This window comes from Cydia fagiglandana, chromosome 11, assembly GCF_963556715.1.
Source record: "Cydia fagiglandana chromosome 11, ilCydFagi1.1, whole genome shotgun sequence".
NCBI classification, from domain to species: Eukaryota; Metazoa; Arthropoda; class Insecta; order Lepidoptera; family Tortricidae; genus Cydia; species Cydia fagiglandana.
The window spans coordinates 9909903-9928661 of record NC_085942.1 but is presented as its reverse complement, the minus strand read 5'-3'; the positions used below and the strand labels follow the sequence as shown (position 1 = coordinate 9928661).

General features: G+C 39.6%; 2 protein-coding genes across 2 annotated transcripts; one reads left to right on the top strand and one right to left on the bottom strand.

Annotated features, from left to right (window-relative positions):
* Window positions 1-241: 241 nt before the first annotated feature.
* On the top strand, window positions 242-12581 carry LOC134668901 (U3 small nucleolar RNA-associated protein 4 homolog). Its single transcript, XM_063526400.1, has 11 exons — window positions 242-410; window positions 491-870; window positions 1275-1462; window positions 2547-2734; window positions 3405-3560; window positions 4724-5051; window positions 6053-6239; window positions 6999-7222; window positions 9716-9898; window positions 10700-10786; window positions 12397-12581. The coding sequence occupies exons 1-11, from the start codon at window positions 310-312 to the stop codon at window positions 12517-12519; spliced, it is 2145 nt and encodes a 714-aa protein (XP_063382470.1). The 5' UTR covers window positions 242-309; the 3' UTR covers window positions 12520-12581.
* Window positions 12582-13251: 670 nt separating this feature from the next.
* On the bottom strand, window positions 13252-16833 carry LOC134668530 (uncharacterized). Its single transcript, XM_063525976.1, has 5 exons — window positions 16704-16833; window positions 15573-15679; window positions 15137-15253; window positions 14140-14278; window positions 13252-13386 (listed from the first exon to the last, which is right to left on the bottom strand). The coding sequence occupies exons 1-5, from the start codon at window positions 16772-16774 to the stop codon at window positions 13260-13262; spliced, it is 561 nt and encodes a 186-aa protein (XP_063382046.1). The 5' UTR covers window positions 16775-16833; the 3' UTR covers window positions 13252-13259.
* Window positions 16834-18759: the final 1926 nt, after the last annotated feature.

The following is an 18759-nucleotide window of genomic DNA, read 5'->3' as shown; positions in this document are numbered from 1 at the left end:
AACATTAAAGCGTTTACAAGGCTTGTTACATATCTTAAATTGTGTGGAATGTTGAAACGTTTTTGTATATCATTATTGAAGCTAATATAAAGGATGAACAAATTCTTAATTATGAAATTTACCTGAAATATAAAAAATCTGTTAAATATTTTTTTACAAAATACTAATTGCGACAAACAAGCTTTACAAATGGTTACCTTGGCTGTCAATGTCATTAATGTGTCATAATCATGCTCATTTTTCATCGTGAAAGCATGTGAATATTTTGTGTGTTGCGGTTATAAACAATTATTTCAGCCTATTATTATAATGGCTAGCCAAGTGCATAGGGTTCGATATTATAAACCTAAGCCTGAACCAATTAGTTGTGTTTCTTTTAATAAGACCAAGAAACTACTTGCTCTAGCTAGGTAAGTTTTTCTTTTAAACAATCACTGCCTTCCGCGTGTTTTTGCGTATGTTATTCATTAATTGACTTTAAACATTTCAGAGTTGATGCATCTATTGAAATATGGGATTTGAAGTTTACACCTTATTTGGTTAAGTTTATTCCTGGTGTTGAAAATGGATCAATTGAAGCATTGTGTTGGGTGGAGAACCGGCTGTTATCAACCGGCTTGGTTGGCTCGCTAATTGAGTGGGATTTGGAGAAACTAGTGGTTAAGAACTCGGTACTACTCACAGGTTATGCGGCATGGTGCCTCGATCTGAACGCTGCCAACACTATGGTAGCGGTGGGAACAGAACAAGGGTATATCAATTTATTCAATGTAGAATGTGGTGATATGGTTTATGCCAAGCTATTTGACAAGCAAGAGGGGAGGATCATGTGCTGTAAATTTGATAAAACTGGAAATTTTCTCATAACAGGTAATGTAAAACCTTCTCCAATATCTTATTTATTTTAGTAGTGTAGAGTTATTTGCTACATAATTAATGAAACCCACTATCTACTTTCGCTTCATAAAACATAGAATTCAAAATATCTATAATGTCAATGTGACTAATTCCGTTATAGGGTCTATTCCGCCCACAGACATATATTTTTTTGATTTTCAATAATAGGAAAAAACATTTGCTTTTGATTGCTGAAACTTAAAGCAATTACGGCTTTGTCAATGAAATTATCAATGTTTGCTGTTCAAGAAAAATGCTAGTGGACGGGATAGCCCCTATGACAGAATTAGCTACATTGATCTTATTTATATGTATAGTTTGCTTGCTTTGATGTTATATAATGGTGATGATGTGTTGTAACATGTTATGATTTTCAGGTTCTCTTAATTCCATTAGAGTATGGAACACGGACACCGGCCATGCAATCACCAAACTGTCTGTGAGTGGCTCAAAGAGAATGAAGGATGTCATTATCTGGTCCCTAGCAGTTTTATCTGACAACATAATAGTATCTGGTGATAGTCTGGGCAGACTTACCTTCTGGGATAGTGCACTTGGTGATCAGGTATGCAAATCTTCCCTATCCAATGGTATGACATGATCAGACATAGGAATCCACGGGGCAAATTGTGAATTAAGACTTTATGTTTGTGCACTTATGATACTAAGTACAACATAATCTTCTTTATTAGGTGCTATATAAGGCTCCAAAGCCTATGTATCACTGCGACCATTCCTGATCTATTGTGATCGTAGTACAACATAATAGTAAAAAATTAGTTTTTAATTGCCTAATCGTTTTAAAACAGCCTAAATTCTGTTGTAATTAGTACCATATGTGTCAAACATAAACGCTTAATTCACAATTTGCCCTGCGGATTCCTATGTCTGGACATAATATAATGATAGTGCTGTTGATTTGTTATCTGTGTGCTGAATGGATGACTTAGATAAAACTACTAACAAATTAAGGATGGTCCTTTATATGGAAGGATTAAAATACACAGATACTTAGAACATGTGTTTAGTTAACAACATCTGAGGCCCTACCACAAAAAGCTAAAATCGAAATTTCTTTATTCCCCTCTCTTTTGCACAAATATGAAAGAGCGATCTTCGTTTTTCACAGTTAGCCCTTAGAAAGCTTCCTATAAATGAAATAAAATACAGCAGAATATTTTATTCAGTTCGAATGACCAGTACAGAATAAAATTTCATTAGCTTGTCAGTACGTATTAAATAAAATGTGATTTTCCATCAAAGAAGGGTCCTTTTGCTTCAGCTGCAACAAGGATGTTTCTATCAGAATTTCTGTTGAAATATCAGATGGAAACATCCTTATTGCACTTGAAGCATAATGATAATGACCCTTCTGTGTTAGAAAGCGACATATTGTTATTATGTACAGAATTTCAGTGGTTCAGTCTATAATCTATTTAACACTTTAAATTCTCGCGTTTTGTACACATATTTAATTACACAAACCTTAAATTCTGACGTTTCTGCTGAGTTGCACTAGCTGTGGTCACGGAAAGACTCAAGAGCTGGTGCAACTCAACTGAAATGTCGGAATTTAAGGTAAAAATAATGAAATTATATTGCGGTAGACCCGTTTGTGTAATTAAATGTAATATTTATTACATTTTCAGATTGAATCATACAAAACACACAAAGCTGATATACTGGCGATTGCAGTGAGTGACAATGAGGAACAGATTTATTGCAGTGGAGTAGATCCTATAATCATGTCATACCAGAAGGTTGAGAAGAATTGCGGCGGAGTAGCCCTGCAGTGGATGAAAAATGTTGTGCGCCACATACACATGCATGATGTTAGGTATAAGATAAAAATTCTAATATTCTATAGTAATCTGAATCCTTTCTCTAACTAATTTCAAAAGATAGTCCCATCCAGAAAAAGCACATAACTTCGCTTGCACATAGTGCAGGTAAAAAAAGTGGAAACTACTCTTCAAGTTGTTGTTTTCCTACTTTTTGTGTCTCAATTTTCAGTTTTTTATTGTCATTAGAAAAACAGTTGAAGTGGCAACAAAACTGCGAATATATTTTTCATTAAATTATTAAATTACGAATGTTTTTCAAATTGAAAATAAATGGAAGCGGAAACGGGTGCGAAACTCCTGACTTCGGCCAAACTCGGCTCCGCTCGGCTCAGCATTGCTCCGAGCAATTATTAGGGTTGACACAACTTGACCTCCCTTTGCATGCACGACCACAGATAAGGCTTGAATTTTGACAACCCTAAATAGCCGAACGGGATAGTGCCATATATTAGAAAGGGACAGCATGATTCGACCCTGAACCACTGTCTTGTAGGAAGTTTCCTTTCTGTACGGCAGTACTATTATTTACTCTATGGCGGAAACAAGTGCTCAAGTAATCGTTTTTTCATTTCCTCCAAACATTTCGCTTAGCAGAGGGCTACTGGAGGGTAAAATGATGAGGATGATGATGATGAATTGTTTATACTGTGATTTTGGTTTCAGGGATTTAGTTATGAATGAAGACACTTTGATTTCTGTTGGTAATGATGGGTACCTGTCTTTATCAAGATTTCCTCCAAAATGGGTTAAGAGAGTACCTCCCATGATACCAGGGCCTCGGTCGTCACTTGCAGAACAGAAAAAACTATTACTCCTAAGGTATAAGAAAATTTTACACAGATATACTAGCGAAATACCCTATTACTAAGACTCCTCTGTCCGGCTGTCTTTCCGTCTGTCTGTCACCGGGATGTATCTGATGAACCGTGATAGCTACTTAGACAGTTGAAATTTTCACAGATGATGTATTTCTGTTGCGCTATAACAAGAAATACTAAAAACAACATGAAAATAAATATTTAAGCGGGGCTCCCCTACAACAAACGTGATTTTTTTGTCATTTTTTGCATAATGATATCGAACCCTTCATGCGCGAGTCCGACTCGCACTTGGCCGGTTTTTCAAATTTTATTGAAATCAAATAAAATGAGATTATATGGCATACGAGGGTTGCACTGAAAATGTCGGGAATAGAGAATACTGTCGCATCTAGACAGTCAATCTTTATTTTAATGCATACTTAATCTCAAACTGACCACGCATATAAATTTTCTTTTGAAAGTAATCATTCTGTAATGCACACGGCTCATAATCCCAAAGTCCTTTTTGTATGGCGATTTTGGAGCCTTAGTGGTTTTGTATGAAATTCGTGGAGTAGCCAACGGAATTGAAGTTTTTTTTACATATATATATATATATAATATTTTTTTACTGTTGTCATATGAATATTTAGGAATGTCGAAATCTGCCGATATGCAACTTTTTTGGCAGTCTTTTTAATTAACAGCACAAATGCGATTTTAATTTTTGACGTCGCTTTGGAATGACATGCTTCTTTAAGATCATCTATGGGATAAAATGAAAGTGACTTTCATATTTAATTTTAACCGCAAACGAGCGTACGATGAACTCTAGTTCATAAAAAAATAACAGAAGCCCATTGTAACTTTTATTTGTTCGCTGAGGGCATATTGAAAACCGTTTAAAAATTTGATCGGAAAAATCACTTTGCCAAAAATTCAAATAATGTTCGACATACAATTTTCAAATTGCCAGTAATTCTTAAATACAAATGACAACCAAATGAAATATACCTTAAAAGTTTTATAAAGAGTTACATTTTTATAAATTATATGCCTCTTTCTATTATGTTATTTCTAAGTGTCCCATTCCCGAATATTTCAGTGCGACCCTCGTATAATACAGATATACTCACATTTTCAGTTCACCTATTTTAATAGCTATGCCATTAAATTTTTCAGGTATAGCAAACACCTAGAAGTCTGGAGATTAGGTTCTCCTGCACTCAACGAACAAGGCCAAGTGGTATACTCAAATGACAATGAACAACAAACTGTGGTGACTAACGGTGACACCAAGCTGGAAGTAGATTCCACTGAGGCAATCAATAAAGCGATCAAGTTACAAAACAGCAACCGGAGGGCTTTGCGAATTGGCCAAAGTCCAGTCAAACTAGTGGCTATTCAGGCTAAGAAGAAGAAAACTATAAGATGCTGTGAAATATCCCCGTCAGGCGAGATTATAGTTTATGGCACGGATAGTGATATAAGGATGTTAAAATTGGAAACTGTAGGTATCTTTTAATTATAACACTAACATTTATATTAACACGGTATTTACTAAGGAGTGCAAATCGGTTATTTTTTGTATGGAAATAACCGCGGTTTCGGTTAAAAACCGATTATTTCCATACAAAAAATAACCGATTTGCATTCCCTAGTATTTCCATAAATTCATGTTTTCTTTTTCAATAATAAGTAATAATTTACCTGATTTAATGGTATGTGATTTTTCAAGCCAGTAGTAACCATTATTTTTTTCTAAATAAGCACGTTTTTCGGGTGTTGGAAATATTTGAATAAGCACGCATTTCGCTTGGCCAACTATTAGGCACCGTACTTGGCCCTGCCCTGCGTACATTTCCTAAAAAATATATTTTTCTCTTATTCTTTTTAGAAAAATAGTACTTTACACATAAATTATTCGTGTTGCGTAAAAAAATTAGGTAAGGTCGGCAGCAACGATAATAGTCCTTTCACATTTGTGTGACCCTATTATTTTACTAAAAATTACATCTTTGATGTAGTAAGTAATAGTTATTTTCACCACCCCAGCTCGGAAAGGCTTACTTTGCACTTCAAGAACTGATAGCAAAGTTGCATTTTATTCACATGGGAGGCAAAGTAATCAAATGCAAATTTTGAGTTGTTTTCTTATGTTGGCTGGTAGAATTGACTTTCAAATGATGATTATGGATGATAAATATTTAATAACATTCATTTGGATTTGATTTGGTTTGATTTTGTTTGATATTTTACATTTAATATTTGCCTCGGGTTGGTGTGGTGAAAGATTTTGTGTTTCACTCGGGGGCAAATTTTGTTTAACCCTCGTGCTTTAAAACCCTCGCAACGCTCAAGATTCCATTTTTCGAACCACTCGCTACGCTCGTGGTTCAATTTTGGAATCTTTCGCTTGCTCGGGTATCAATATTAGCACGAGCGGTTAAACAACAACTTTGCCCCCTTGTAAAACAAATAACTATTACATTAGGATGGGTCTCTCAACAGGACGACGATGAGTCAAGCACATCTCTTACCAAAATGGTTATCACCGGTGTGACACTACCCTGCAACCGCGTTGTGTTCGCGGAGGACTCTCGCAGCATGGTGGTGCACAGCGAGGGCGCGCTGCAGGTGCTGCAGGTGGACCCCGGCGCGGGCGCCACGGTCATACAGACCCTCAGGACTAACAAACGTGAGTTGGCCGATCCATTCTGGTGATAAATGGTTATCACCAGTGTGACACTACTTTGTAACCGCATTGTGTTCGCGGAGGACTCTCGCAGCATGGTGGTGCACAGCGAGGGCGCCCTGCAGGTGCTGCAGGTGGACCCCGGCGCGGGCGCCACGGTCATACAGACCCTCAGGACTAACAAACGTGAGTGAGCCCCCTAACATATATGTTCAATAAAACCGGCCAAGCGCGAGTCGGACTCGCGCACGAAGCGTTCCGTACCATTACGCAAAAATCGGAAAAAAATCACGTTTGTAGTATATGTTGTTATAGCGGCAACAGAAATACATCATCTGTGAAAATTTCAACTGCCTAGCTATCACAGTCCATGACAGACAGACTGACAGATGGATAGCGGAGTCTTAGTAATATGGTCCCGTTTTTACCCTTTGAGTACGGAACCCTAAAAACGGAGACAAGAATGAAATCAGCCACCTTGTGAGTGATACCTATCTAATGAATCTTTCATCATAATCACTCTAAATAATTGAGTCGCTTAACTTCAAACTCGGGTAAATCCATCTGTCAGATTATGCGATTTTGGTATTAAGAAAACGTAATAGGGTAGATATTTGCTGAGAGGGTCCAATGGATTTACCCGAGTTTGAAGTTAAGCGACACAATTATGTCCCATTACTGAGCACATGCCACTTATGGTGCAAGCGATGTTCTTTGTGTTATCATCATTTTTGTACTGACAAAACCCCTTTCGCATTACAGATCTGAAAACGGGTTCCATCTTACATCTACTATTATCCAAGAAGACACCTTCAAAGAGAGCATACTTGGTGGCCGCGGACACAGAGGGCGCCATAGCTATTTGGAGTCACACAGGACATAAGTGGGAGCATTACGCTACGCTGCCGACGTATAACTGTGTTCCATCCGCCATGGCGTTCGACACGGATAAGGAGAGCTTGGTTATCACATATGTGGATCAAAAGGTACAGTTTTAAATGTTAAAGTACTGCTTAACTATTACTATGGGGTTAATTAACTAGGACATAGACCCATTTGGAGTCACACAGGACATAAGTGGGAGCATTACGCTACGCTGCCGACGTATAACTGTGTTCCATCCGCCATGGCGTTCGACACGGATAAGGAGAGCTTGGTTATCACATATGTGGATCAAAAGGTACAGTTTTAAATGTTAAAGTACTGCTTAACTATTACTATAGGGTTAATTAACTAGGACATAGACCCATTTGGAGTCACACAGGACATAAGTGGGAGCATTACGCTACGCTGCCGACGTATAACTGTGTTCCATCCGCCATGGCGTTCGACACGGATAAGGAGAGCTTGGTTATCACATATGTGGATCAAAAGGTACAGTTTTAAATGTTAAAGTACTGCTTAACTACTACTACAGTAGCGACCAAAAGTATTTTGACAATGATAATAACTTTGGTATTGTATGAAACATATTAGTTTTTTCAAATGAATTTTTGATAATTTAATCATTGGCTTAAAAGCTTCTTGAAACACGTAAAAAGCTTAGTTTCATCGAATGAAAATATAAACTTGGCAACAAAAAATGACAATTTACGGGTTCAAAAGTATTTTGACACGGTTCTTTTTTTAAATTTTTTTGAGAACAGAGCCGCAGAATTGAAATATTTTGGAAGTAATTACATCTGAATACTTCTCTTAATATGCCAAACATAAAGCATATTCGAACGATTTCAAGCAAGCTGGTGCGGCTGCACTTTAGAAAGATAAGTAGCAAGCTGAGGTTTCGCGGACTTTTGGTGTATCACTGCATCTGATTTCTGTCTGGAATAAGCAGTTCAAGGCTCGAAACTGCATCACAAATAAGCATAGAAGCGGTTGTCCTCGATAAACGACTTCTACAACTGATCGTGTAATAAAAAAGATTTCAGTAGAACACCCATGGAAGCGGTACAGTAAGAATTAAAAATTAACTAATAAATAACTATAATGTAAAGGTTGTTGTTTTTACTATTAAACTACTCTTATTAGAGCATGGATTACATGGTCGACGCCCATTAAAAAAAATATACATATTTCGACAAAGAATAAGGTATCCCAATTAGCATTCGCGATTCGTGACAAGTTGTGGACAAGTTCCGATTGCTCAAAAACTTTATGGAGTGACGAAAGCAAGTTTAATTTAATGTCGTCGGATGGTATCAAGTATGTGCGTCGTCCAAATAACAAAAGACACGTTGTGCGATACCAGGTACCCACCCAGTCTAGCCTGGTGGCATTGGTGGCCCTAACGTAATGGCTTGGCGATATTTTTCTCGCCATGGAGTCGGGCCTCCCGTACGAATTGATGGGATAATGGATCGATATGTATATGAAAATTTACTCTACACACAAATGATACCATATACAAAAGAATAATGCCACTTCGCTGGGTTTTTCAGCATGATAACGACCTCAAACACAAATCCGATCATGTAAAGGCTTCTTTAATGCAAAAAAATCTAGGTTTTTGAGTGGCCTAGTCAAGGTACTGATCTTAATGCTATAGAGCTTTTATAGAAAGCGTTGGATCGTCCAGTGTGAGGTGCAGAAATAATTCAAACAATGGGGTTTTTTCCAAGGTCTTCAGTCAGAATGGGCGAACATACTATATGATCATATACGGAAGTTAGGGGACTCTATGCCGTCTCGATTTACTGCTGTGAGGAAAGCCAGAGGATATGCCATTAAATATTAATGAAATGTTTTTTTTTAACCGTCTTGCCAGTTCAGCAAAACCATTTAATTAAAGTGTCAAAATACTTTTGATCTACCTGTAGCGCAAATTATCAGTTTTAATTCTAAGTCTGTTGTTTAGTTTTTGTAATCTAAGTGGAAACGTAACAAATGAAGGGTGAATAAAATATAATCGTAACGCAATGATTAAATATATACCCTATTCATAAACATATTGAAAGAAGTTCGTTTGTCAAAATACTTTTGATCGCTACTGTATAGGGTTAATTAACTAGGACACAGACCCGTCTGGAGTCACACAGGACAGAAGTGGGAGCATTACGCTACGCTGCCTACGTAGCTGCGTGCCCGGGACAAGGGAAGCTTATATGCCGCAAAACTAAGTGGCGGGTCAGGTCACAATGCTAACTCCTTTACCCTTGTTCAGATTAACCAAGAGTAAAAGAGATGGCATTATGACCTGACTTATAGTTATCACTTATGTTGACCAAAAGTTTCTTAAAGTTTTAACAGATTGAAGGCATGGACTACTAAATAAAAGATGAAATATGTTTAAACGAATTGGAACCTTCTATTCTGTAGGTACTATAATTTTGTTGTTAATTACAATGGTAGTGCCTATCGTCGCGGGCCGTAGTGAGCGCGCGGCGCGATTTGGTATATTTCGCTCCAAGTTGGAAGACGCACCCCGACTCTCGTAATTTTATGTGAATCGTACATTTATAATCTGATGTATGGAATTACAGTTAATGGAGTACAAACTCGCCGAGAAGAAATTCGAAGAGTGGCCGCGCTACGGGCTGCCTGCGACGTGGTACGAGCGGGAGTCTGCCATCCAGAGTATAACGGCGCACCCCGCAAGGAACGCGCTCGTGTTCCAAGACGAGACCTCGCTCTGGGTGATGGACAGACCGTCGAAGGACGCTAAGGTAGGTAGCTAATTTTTTCATTTATTTAACTTATTTTAAATAGCGGCCGAAAGGGCACCACAGATTATCCGAGGCAGACCAAAAATGAGATGGCGAAACGACCTGGCCTCATTCTGTGGCGACTGGCGGGAGCACGCACAAAGCCGTGATCAGTGGCGAAAGACAGGGGAGGCCTTTGCCCAGCAGTGGGACACAATATAGGCTATAAAATATATATTTTAGCAATGCGCTAAGCCACCCCCGTAATATAAAATATACATGTCTATAACTACATAAATTTAACTATATATTTAATGTTACTTAAAGGTACTTGTTAAATGTCATTTAACAAAGAGGAAAAATAAGTATTAAGCAGTTCCTTGGCATCATCAGATGAGTGAGGCCAGGGCACTGTTACACCATCCTACGTTACTAGTATTACGACAGAATAAATAATAGTACTAGGTACAGATGATTCACTCTCTAACAAAACTCCTCTGTTACGATTAGGACAGATATGACCGCTAGGTGGCGACAGCGCCGCGCGCGGCTTATGGCTATCCAACAAAATTTGTGTGGGACGGATGTACTTGTAGCTACCTGTTGCAAAGTGACGAAATCGCGGAGTGAGCCACGCCTGCTATTACTACTGACACGACCGCGCCGCTGAGCAGCGCTCCGGACACATTAGGCAGCTAAAATTGTAGTTGGAATTTTCTTATTCGTTGCAATAAAGTAACAGTACATGCCTGTAATTTAGGTCTGGTTAGGATGTCAAATTTTCCTTGTCAAATATTCTAATTCAAAACTCAATTTTTTCAGATGTATGACCTCGATGGGCCTGAAGTGAAAAAAGATCGCAAAGAGAAGAAAGCACAAAAGGCGGCGCTAAAAGTTATCCCAATCAAGGTACCTATTTATAACAAGACATTATATAACATTATATTAGGTTTAGGTACCTATCATATCACAATCAAAATGGGTTACAAGAATGAAGAATTGTTTTGATAAGTGCCACTTTTTAATATCAAACAAGTGGCAAATAGGAGTGCAGTACAGTCCACTATACGGTAACTGTAGCCTATTTGCCCTTGCTACTCCAGGCCCCGTAGACAACATGCAAATCGCTAACGCTACGTAGCGAACGGAACGCAACTGTCACTTTCACACTAATATGGAAGAGTGATAGAGATATACAAAGCGATTCGATGGTGAAGCGCAAGCGATCGTCACCTTGGCTAGGCCACCAGGTGTGTAGGTGTGTGTGTGTGACACTTTGCTAACCTCTTAAAAACCTGCTCTTTCCTATTTCGAAGAATCCAGAGTACTCCATAATGTAGTCTTGTTGAGTAAATTCTACATTCCACATTTTTGACAATCGTCTGGGGGCAAGCTAGGGGAGAAATCGCGAAAAAACTTAAATACTACCCCCTTATTCATAAACGTTTACTAAAGTTAACAAGCGATAATAATCGTTTGCCCCTTTCCATCATACCAATACGTCGGAAAGGGACAAACGATTATTATCGGCTTGTCAACTTTAGTAAACGTTTATGAATAAGGGGGTTAATGTGTGAAAATTAATTTTCTAATCATTTCAAAATTTCATTAGTATATCGACAAACGCCATGCGAAAACTAAATAATTAACGTGACGACAGCTAAAACGAATGTTGACTCGTTTCATCTGTCGTCCAGTCACATTTTTAGTTTTCGATTGGCGTCGTCGATATACGGTTATAATCTTGGCTACAGCCCCAGTTAATAATTTTTTTCTACTCCCGTACTTTTATTTGTGACGTTATCTATGAAAAGGGACCTTATTGTCGATGGCGCTTACGTCATTATTAACGACGCTCCGATATAAACACAATGCCGCGCGACGCTGTGCGGCGTAAGCGCCATCGACAATAAGGTCCCTTTTCATAGATAATGCCCCATTTGTCATATAAAGGGTCGTGCACACACCTTTAAAACCCTACCTTATAGTTGTCAAAACACGTCTTCAGTCTATTCCCCAAAAAAGAATTTGTGCATACACGCAGTATCTTTTTGGCGATTTTACGATACTTTGTGTAGTGACCACTTAAAAAATATTGAATGAAATACAGTGTTGCCAACCTTATTTTAAATGTCATCTCTGACAAATAAGTGAACCATAGACATTTTTTTTAAATGTTATTCATTCATTCATTCTTTTCCCGCCCGTATCCTCCATTTTTGCTACTTCTTGATTTAAAAATATTTGTTAAATTTACAATTTTAGTTCAAAGTAAGTGCTTGGTCGTAGAAAAAGTATTGTATGCAACATTGTTTAACTGAGTCAAAAAATACTCGTGACGTCTTTATTAACAATTTTCGGCTTCGCCTCTAATTGTTACTCACGCCACTCGCCTTTTTTGACCTCTCTTAAACAACGGTTGCATAAAATACTATTAAACCCTTCCTTTATCGCTAATGTGTATTCAGCTAACCTTTTAGTGGTAAAGTGTCTGAATAAAAATACGTTTTCTGTTCTAGTACCTGGCCGGTTTCCACTGGCTGGCCGAGTCAGAAGCGGTGGCGATAGAGGTACTACCAGAGAGTATCGTTGCCCAGCTGCCGGCCACTGCTGTTAAGACGAGGAACTTCAACGTCGGCTGAGTTGCTTCATGTTAGTACGCACTTTCTTAATGGACAAATCGAAATAAAAATCAGATATCTAATGTAGTTTTTGTATTACTATAGGTACATTAACATTTGGCCCCTATTTCACTATTTGACTCCAATTACAGAGATCATGCGCTTTGGAGTTTCTGGAATATTGAGGTCGTAAATCGAAAACTTAAACTTGACATTCACACACACACATCACACACACACACACACACACACACACACACACACACACACACACACACACACACACATCACATCTTCACATTAATAAATAAAGGGCTTCTGCGGTCCTCTACACCTCACACATACTCCTTATCTTAGTAGAAAATGTCTTCTGCCTGTGATTTCGTGAAATCACACATCAAAGATGATTTTCTACTATAAAACAAACAGAACAAAGAACATATGTAAAATTCTTGATGCAACGTGCGTTTGTTTCTAAACATTGAAAGGAGTACGAGTGGCTGCAGATGCTATTTTCTCGCGTAAGAAAAGAACTCGATATAGAAAACCCGTGCAAAAGTAGGTACAGACATACACTACATACAGGGGTCCTTTTTTTGACGGAGTGTGGTTATGCACGCTCTTTTCCACTCTCCAGCCAAGAGGGGGAGAATTTTCCCTACCCACTAAACCCACTCCGGCGTTTCACCCTCTCTACCGTTTGTGAGGGCGCACTGGGATCGCTGACACCCCACCACGGCGCCCTCCGACCTATAGGGGTCCTACAGTTTGGCTAAACGGTCGGCGAGAGGATCCACGGCGACAGTTTGCGGGCGCGCCCACATCTCGTCCGTCACCTCGCAGCGCGCCGCCGGTAGCTTGTACGATATCGGGTCCCCTACGTCGATCCTGCAACATCACATCAAGTTTTTCTATAGAAGGTCAAGTAAATCTTCTCAGTAGAAAAAGGCGCGAAATTCAAATTTTCTAGGGGACGATATCCCTTCGCGCCTACATTTTTAAAATTTGCCGCCTTTTTCTACTGACAAGATCTGCTTGACCAAGTATATATGCACAACTAGACTATGGCTCTCAAGAACGATTAGGAATAAACCACATTCGGGTTAGGAACTTTACATAGGTATATAATGATAAGTAGGTATTGATAGTGAAGACACGACTGGTACTGATAGGAGGCAAGGTTTGAATACGTAACAATGTCCAGCTTTCTTAACACATTCAGTGCCGAAAACCCGACTATCGGGTATTTTATGATTTCGTTCCCAGGCCAGACGACGCGATAGTCGGGATCGTGGTACTACTGCTTTATGTGACGAAATTGTTGTGGCCCTGGCGCGGATGTCTTATTTGGCTGGGTGGCAAAAATTGTGTTAAAGCAGTATACTAGAAACATTCAATTTTCTTGCTGCATATCCAGAGGCAAAGTATGAAGTGTAGCAGAACCAGTACTCGCGGGCCCCGCATACTCAATCGAGCCTAAACCGAGGGTCCCCGTTATAATAAGTCCCAGTTTACTCCGTCAATGGGCATCGCATGGCGACCCTGCCAGACCCGTCATTATATTACATAGTCTAATCGTTTTCGTTGGCATAGATCATGCGTCACATAAGCCTGCCAATTGAAGCAGTCAGTATACTGTACCCCAGGAATATGATGGTCTGCTTGTACGGGTCGTAGATCTGTCCGGGCGGCAGCGGCGGCCGCGTGGGGTAGTCGCGCGCCGTGCGCACCAGCCGCCCGTAGCGCTCCAGCGGGCACACGGCGCGCCGGCCCACCATCCCTGCCGGTGTAGGATATTGGGTAAGTACAACTTTAGTAGATAACTACAGACCGACCGCATAAATGAGTCCTCGCCTGCCGCCCGCACCTTCCCCGCCATCCTTAGGGTCGGTTGCACCAAACTGTTCGTATCGTTAAAGAGTTCGCTAAATTTTTATGTATGCAAAATTTCATAGTAAAGCGCCGGGGCGCGCCGGCTGACGTTGATCGGTGTGTCAAATGTGGTTGGTGCAACTGGCCCTTAGTCGTCTTACCCCGTTGCTCCCGTACCGCGCAGGCGAGGACTCATTTCGCCTCGAGCCCCAGTAGGGCCAGCGGGCACCGAACCCGCATTGCACGGCCCCATACACGTCGTCGGAAAAGGGGGGATCAAGCGTTTCTGATCCTCCCCCATTGTGAGGGGGCCCTGGCGATAACCGTGGTGGTGGAATGTCATGATGTGAATGTCAGTGGGCCAAATTCTCCCCCTCTCTTGCCAGGAGAGGGGAAAGGAGCGGCGAGTCCCACACACCGTGCGTAAACGCATTCCCACTCCGTCAAAAAAAAAGACTCATTTAAGCGGTCGGTCTATACATAGACTATAGTTTAGCAGTAGACTAATTTCATTCTACTAAATTAGGAAAGTAGAAAGGCCGCGTTGACTATGCTACCTAAACTAGCTAGGCAGGTAGACTGACGTCACATTTTTATAGTACTTTTACGTTTAGGGTGGGATCGTCACACTCTGGCTGGCACTGCAAAGAGTGGTCCAACTCTACTAGACATACAGCGATTTAATTGACAGTTCATCGAATGGATTCCCGCTCGGTAATCCTCCATTATGTTCACTCAACGATATAAATGGTTTGGGGGTGCTCACCTGAGGAAGTTGGAGGCAAGGGGGCCGGTGACGGGTCCACCTGCACAGGGTACTGTCGCGGCTCTGACTGACAGTTCATCGATCGGACCCCCGCGCGATATTCCTCCATTGACATGCCTAAATACGGATAAATGGGTCATCGGCCGAATTTTATATTTTAGAAAAATAAATCTACAGTAAAATAATAACCCTAATAAAGTATGTGTAGCCTGACATTAAAAAAAGACCTACGCTGTGATTAAATTAATTCCGTATAAAATATTTCCATTCAGAATATTCTAAAGTTTAGCCATAAGGACATAACATAATTAGGTACCTAAACCACCTAAATGTTGCGATCCACGCCTCGCTCCTAATCTTAATACAAATAAGCAGTTGCTGAAATCGATAGATTATTCTTAGTATTGTAGCTCTATTGTAATAGGTAGGTACCTACCTAATTTGAGGGCTTCTTCCTCCTGCATTTCCCGTAGCTGGGTGTAGAACGACCATTTCTGCTTCCACTGTCGCGCCGCGTGTCTCTCCTTGCGCGTTAAAGATGAACTACAAACAGATTTTTTCAAATTAGCCATAGCGTGCTTAGCGATCGTATTAATTAAATAGATTTTGGTCTTTATCTTTGCATTATTAGATAATATGGTTACAGTTGCATTATTAGATAATATGGTGTAACAGTTACCTACTTCTTACAAGATTATAGTGGATAAGATATATTCAGGATATATTAGACCAAGAAAAGAAATGGTTTTTAAATTACCAAAAAATGCTTTTTTGATCCGATACAATTCCATATCATGAACCAGGCAAAAAACAGACTTAACAATGGCAAAAAAAAATCAATTCAGCTAATTAGATACAGAGCATTTATAACTTCGTAAATCAGCGATTCGATAAGATTGTCAAAGTTACATAATTTGGGCCTTGTACAGTCAAGTGTAAAACTATGGGTGCATATAACTTCTCAAAAATATGTCCCATAGTTCTTAATTCGCTGACATAATGGGACATATTTTTGAGTATGATGTGATGTGTGCAACCATAATACACTTAACTGTACTAACCACGATTGATAAAGCATGAGTCGGACTGTTACCTACTATTGTGAGTATTGTGGAATATTGGAGGAATTTGCTACGGTTGCTTTTACGTACTTTGGCCGAAACCAGCGTAATGGTCATTGAATAAATATTTATTGACTAAACTGGTCTTGAGTTATTTTAACCTCGGAAAGAATGTCAAAGTTATATGGACACAACGGACACAACAAGGAATAAACTCTATTATTTGTTTGACCAATTGTGACACAGTGTAACCTTGTTTACACGTTTACACTAAGTATATCTTAAGCTTAGTCACATTGTTTTTGCCCACTTGTGACATCGCAAATGTTGGGAATTTTCCCCCAGCCTGGTTGTAGTAGGTACCTACCTACTCGTAAAGTAACTGATAGTGTTTTTTCGATTTCACGCAAGAGGCTAAACAATCAATGCTTTAATTCAAGAAGAAATCTCCCGGACTAAGCGTTCAACAAAACAATGAAATACGTAGTTATAGTTACAGGACTTACAGGATTCCCTGCGCCTTCACTGGATCTATAGAAGGCTCGCGGCGGCCGGGCGCAGGTGCGGAATTCTCCATTTATTTGCCGTTAAACTTTTACACTAACATTTATCTCAGCGAAACGCTGTACCGTTTACAAAGGGAATCAGAGGGCCTGCCGCGAAAAGTCTAAATCCAAATTTCTTTCTTTTTTTCGAAATCTCGTTTTTTACGGTAGACCGTCAGTTGCCAAGTGCTTGCAATCGATCAAGCGGTAGGTGGTTAACAGGAACTGTATTTTAAGTTAGGGCATTTTAACTATAGTTTGACAAACCATTTCCGTCAGTAAAAAGGCGGCAAATTAAAAAAAAATGTATTCACTTAGGGTTTCCTCTCATAGAAAATTTGAATTTCGCTGACGAAGTGGGTTTGCCATAAGTAGTTTATTTTGCCATTTCTTCTTATGGTCTAAATAAATGGTAGCCCAAAATACTGACCTTTTGATGGGAATCCTGACTAGGGAACTTCCATTTTAAAATATAATTATCTTTGATATTATAGGTACCAACTCTGCGTAATTGCATTGCATTGATATTTGCCTGACATTCTCAATTTGGATTTCTAAGGCATTGTCGAAGCCATCAGCATGGCTAAGATTAAAAAAACCGACCAAGTGCGAGTCGGATTCGCGCACTAAGAGTTCCCTTACCATTGCGTAAAAACGGCAATAAAATCACGTTTCTTGTATGGGGGACCCCATATAAACATTTATTTTATTCTGTTTTTAAGTATTTGTTGTTATAGCAGCAACAGAAATTCATAATCTGTGAAAATTTCAACTGCCTATTAGCAACCACGGTTCATACATAGATAGACAGATGGCCCTTGTGATAGATAGACAGACAGACGGACAGCGGAGTCTTTTAGTAATAAGGTCCTGTTTTTACCCTTTGGGTACGGAACCCTAAAAATGATACCTACTCATAATGGTACTTATTACCCGATTACCTATAGATTCTGTTGGCACCTAGGTATTGCTAATTTGAATGGAAGATGTGATTTTGAATGGAAGGTGTTTTGAAACGAAAACTTTTCTCGTTCAATACAAAACTCGCCTAAAAGGTTTTTTCCAATGAAATTAAAGCGATCCATTCACGTCCCTAAGTTAGAAACTAATTTGAATGCAGAGGCTAATAATAGAGCGTTATCTTAAGCAAGACGCTGGTGGCTTTCCAATTTACGTTGTCCTAGGGCTGACCCTTTCATCCATTGTTATGCGACCGCGTTGCTTGAGACCTACTTAAGTTTTCGAGACCTTTGTAACAAGTCCGTTAAGCAACCTCGAATAATTTTATACTGATGCGGCCCTCACAAAGGGGCAATAGGGCGTACGTCTAGACTAGACGCAGCGGAGGGCAACGGAAGGGCAGACGGCCTGCACTGCGCAACCGATGCCTGCGTTCGTAACTTTAACTTAGGGTGCTATTCCACCTGTCCAATTTCTTGGTCCAATTTGTACTGCGTCTCACATTTTGCTTAATGCGAGAGTGAGACACTGACATTAGACAAGGAAAGCTTGCGAGAGAGTGAGCCACTGACATTAGACAAAGAAGCCGCGTGCTTCGTCTTGGTTTAGTTGGTTTTATCAGCATGATTGGCCCTTTGAAACAGGATTACCTACTTTTTTAGTTGGAAGTTGTAAAAAGGTACCTAGCTTAAGAGCTTTGATAATGAATGACCTCAACGTGGCCGAACTCTTTTACTTTATTTTTAACCCAACATTTTGGACAAGCAGAAAAATAACCAAAATAAATTATACCTAATTCCATGTAGGTAATAGCATCAAATGAAATTATCTTTTTTGATATATTAATAATATCAAAGTCGTTTTATCACTATTACTTTATTATTTATTTATAGCGACTTTACGACCAAATCAGTCGACCTTCATAACCTTTTGTCTTAACCCTAGAGTGCTCGCGCTATGAGCATTTTGCCGCCCTCGGCGAAAAAACTGTGATTACTTGAAAATGGTTCGTTTGTCAAGGCCATGCGTCCTAGTTCATGCGTTCTTTAGCTCTCTA

Excerpts from the sequence above, each read along its gene's own strand:
- LOC134668901 (XM_063526400.1), top strand. The coding sequence starts at position 310 with ATGGCTAGCCAAGTGCATAGGGTTCGATATTATAAACCTAAGCCTGAA. Across the intron at positions 411-490 it reads AAACTACTTGCTCTAGCTAG|AGTTGATGCATCTATTGAAA; the intron begins GTAAGTTTTTCT and ends TAAACATTTCAG. Across the intron at positions 10,787-12,396 it reads TAAAAGTTATCCCAATCAAG|TACCTGGCCGGTTTCCACTG; the intron begins GTACCTATTTAT and ends TTTCTGTTCTAG.
- LOC134668530 (XM_063525976.1), bottom strand. The coding sequence starts at position 16,774 with ATGGAGAATTCCGCACCTGCGCCCGGCCGCCGCGAGCCTTCTATAGAT. Across the intron at positions 15,254-15,572 it reads GGAAGAAGCCCTCAAATTAG|GCATGTCAATGGAGGAATAT; the intron begins GTAGGTACCTAC and ends ATCCGTATTTAG. Across the intron at positions 14,279-15,136 it reads CTTGCCTCCAACTTCCTCAG|GGATGGTGGGCCGGCGCGCC; the intron begins GTGAGCACCCCC and ends CTACACCGGCAG.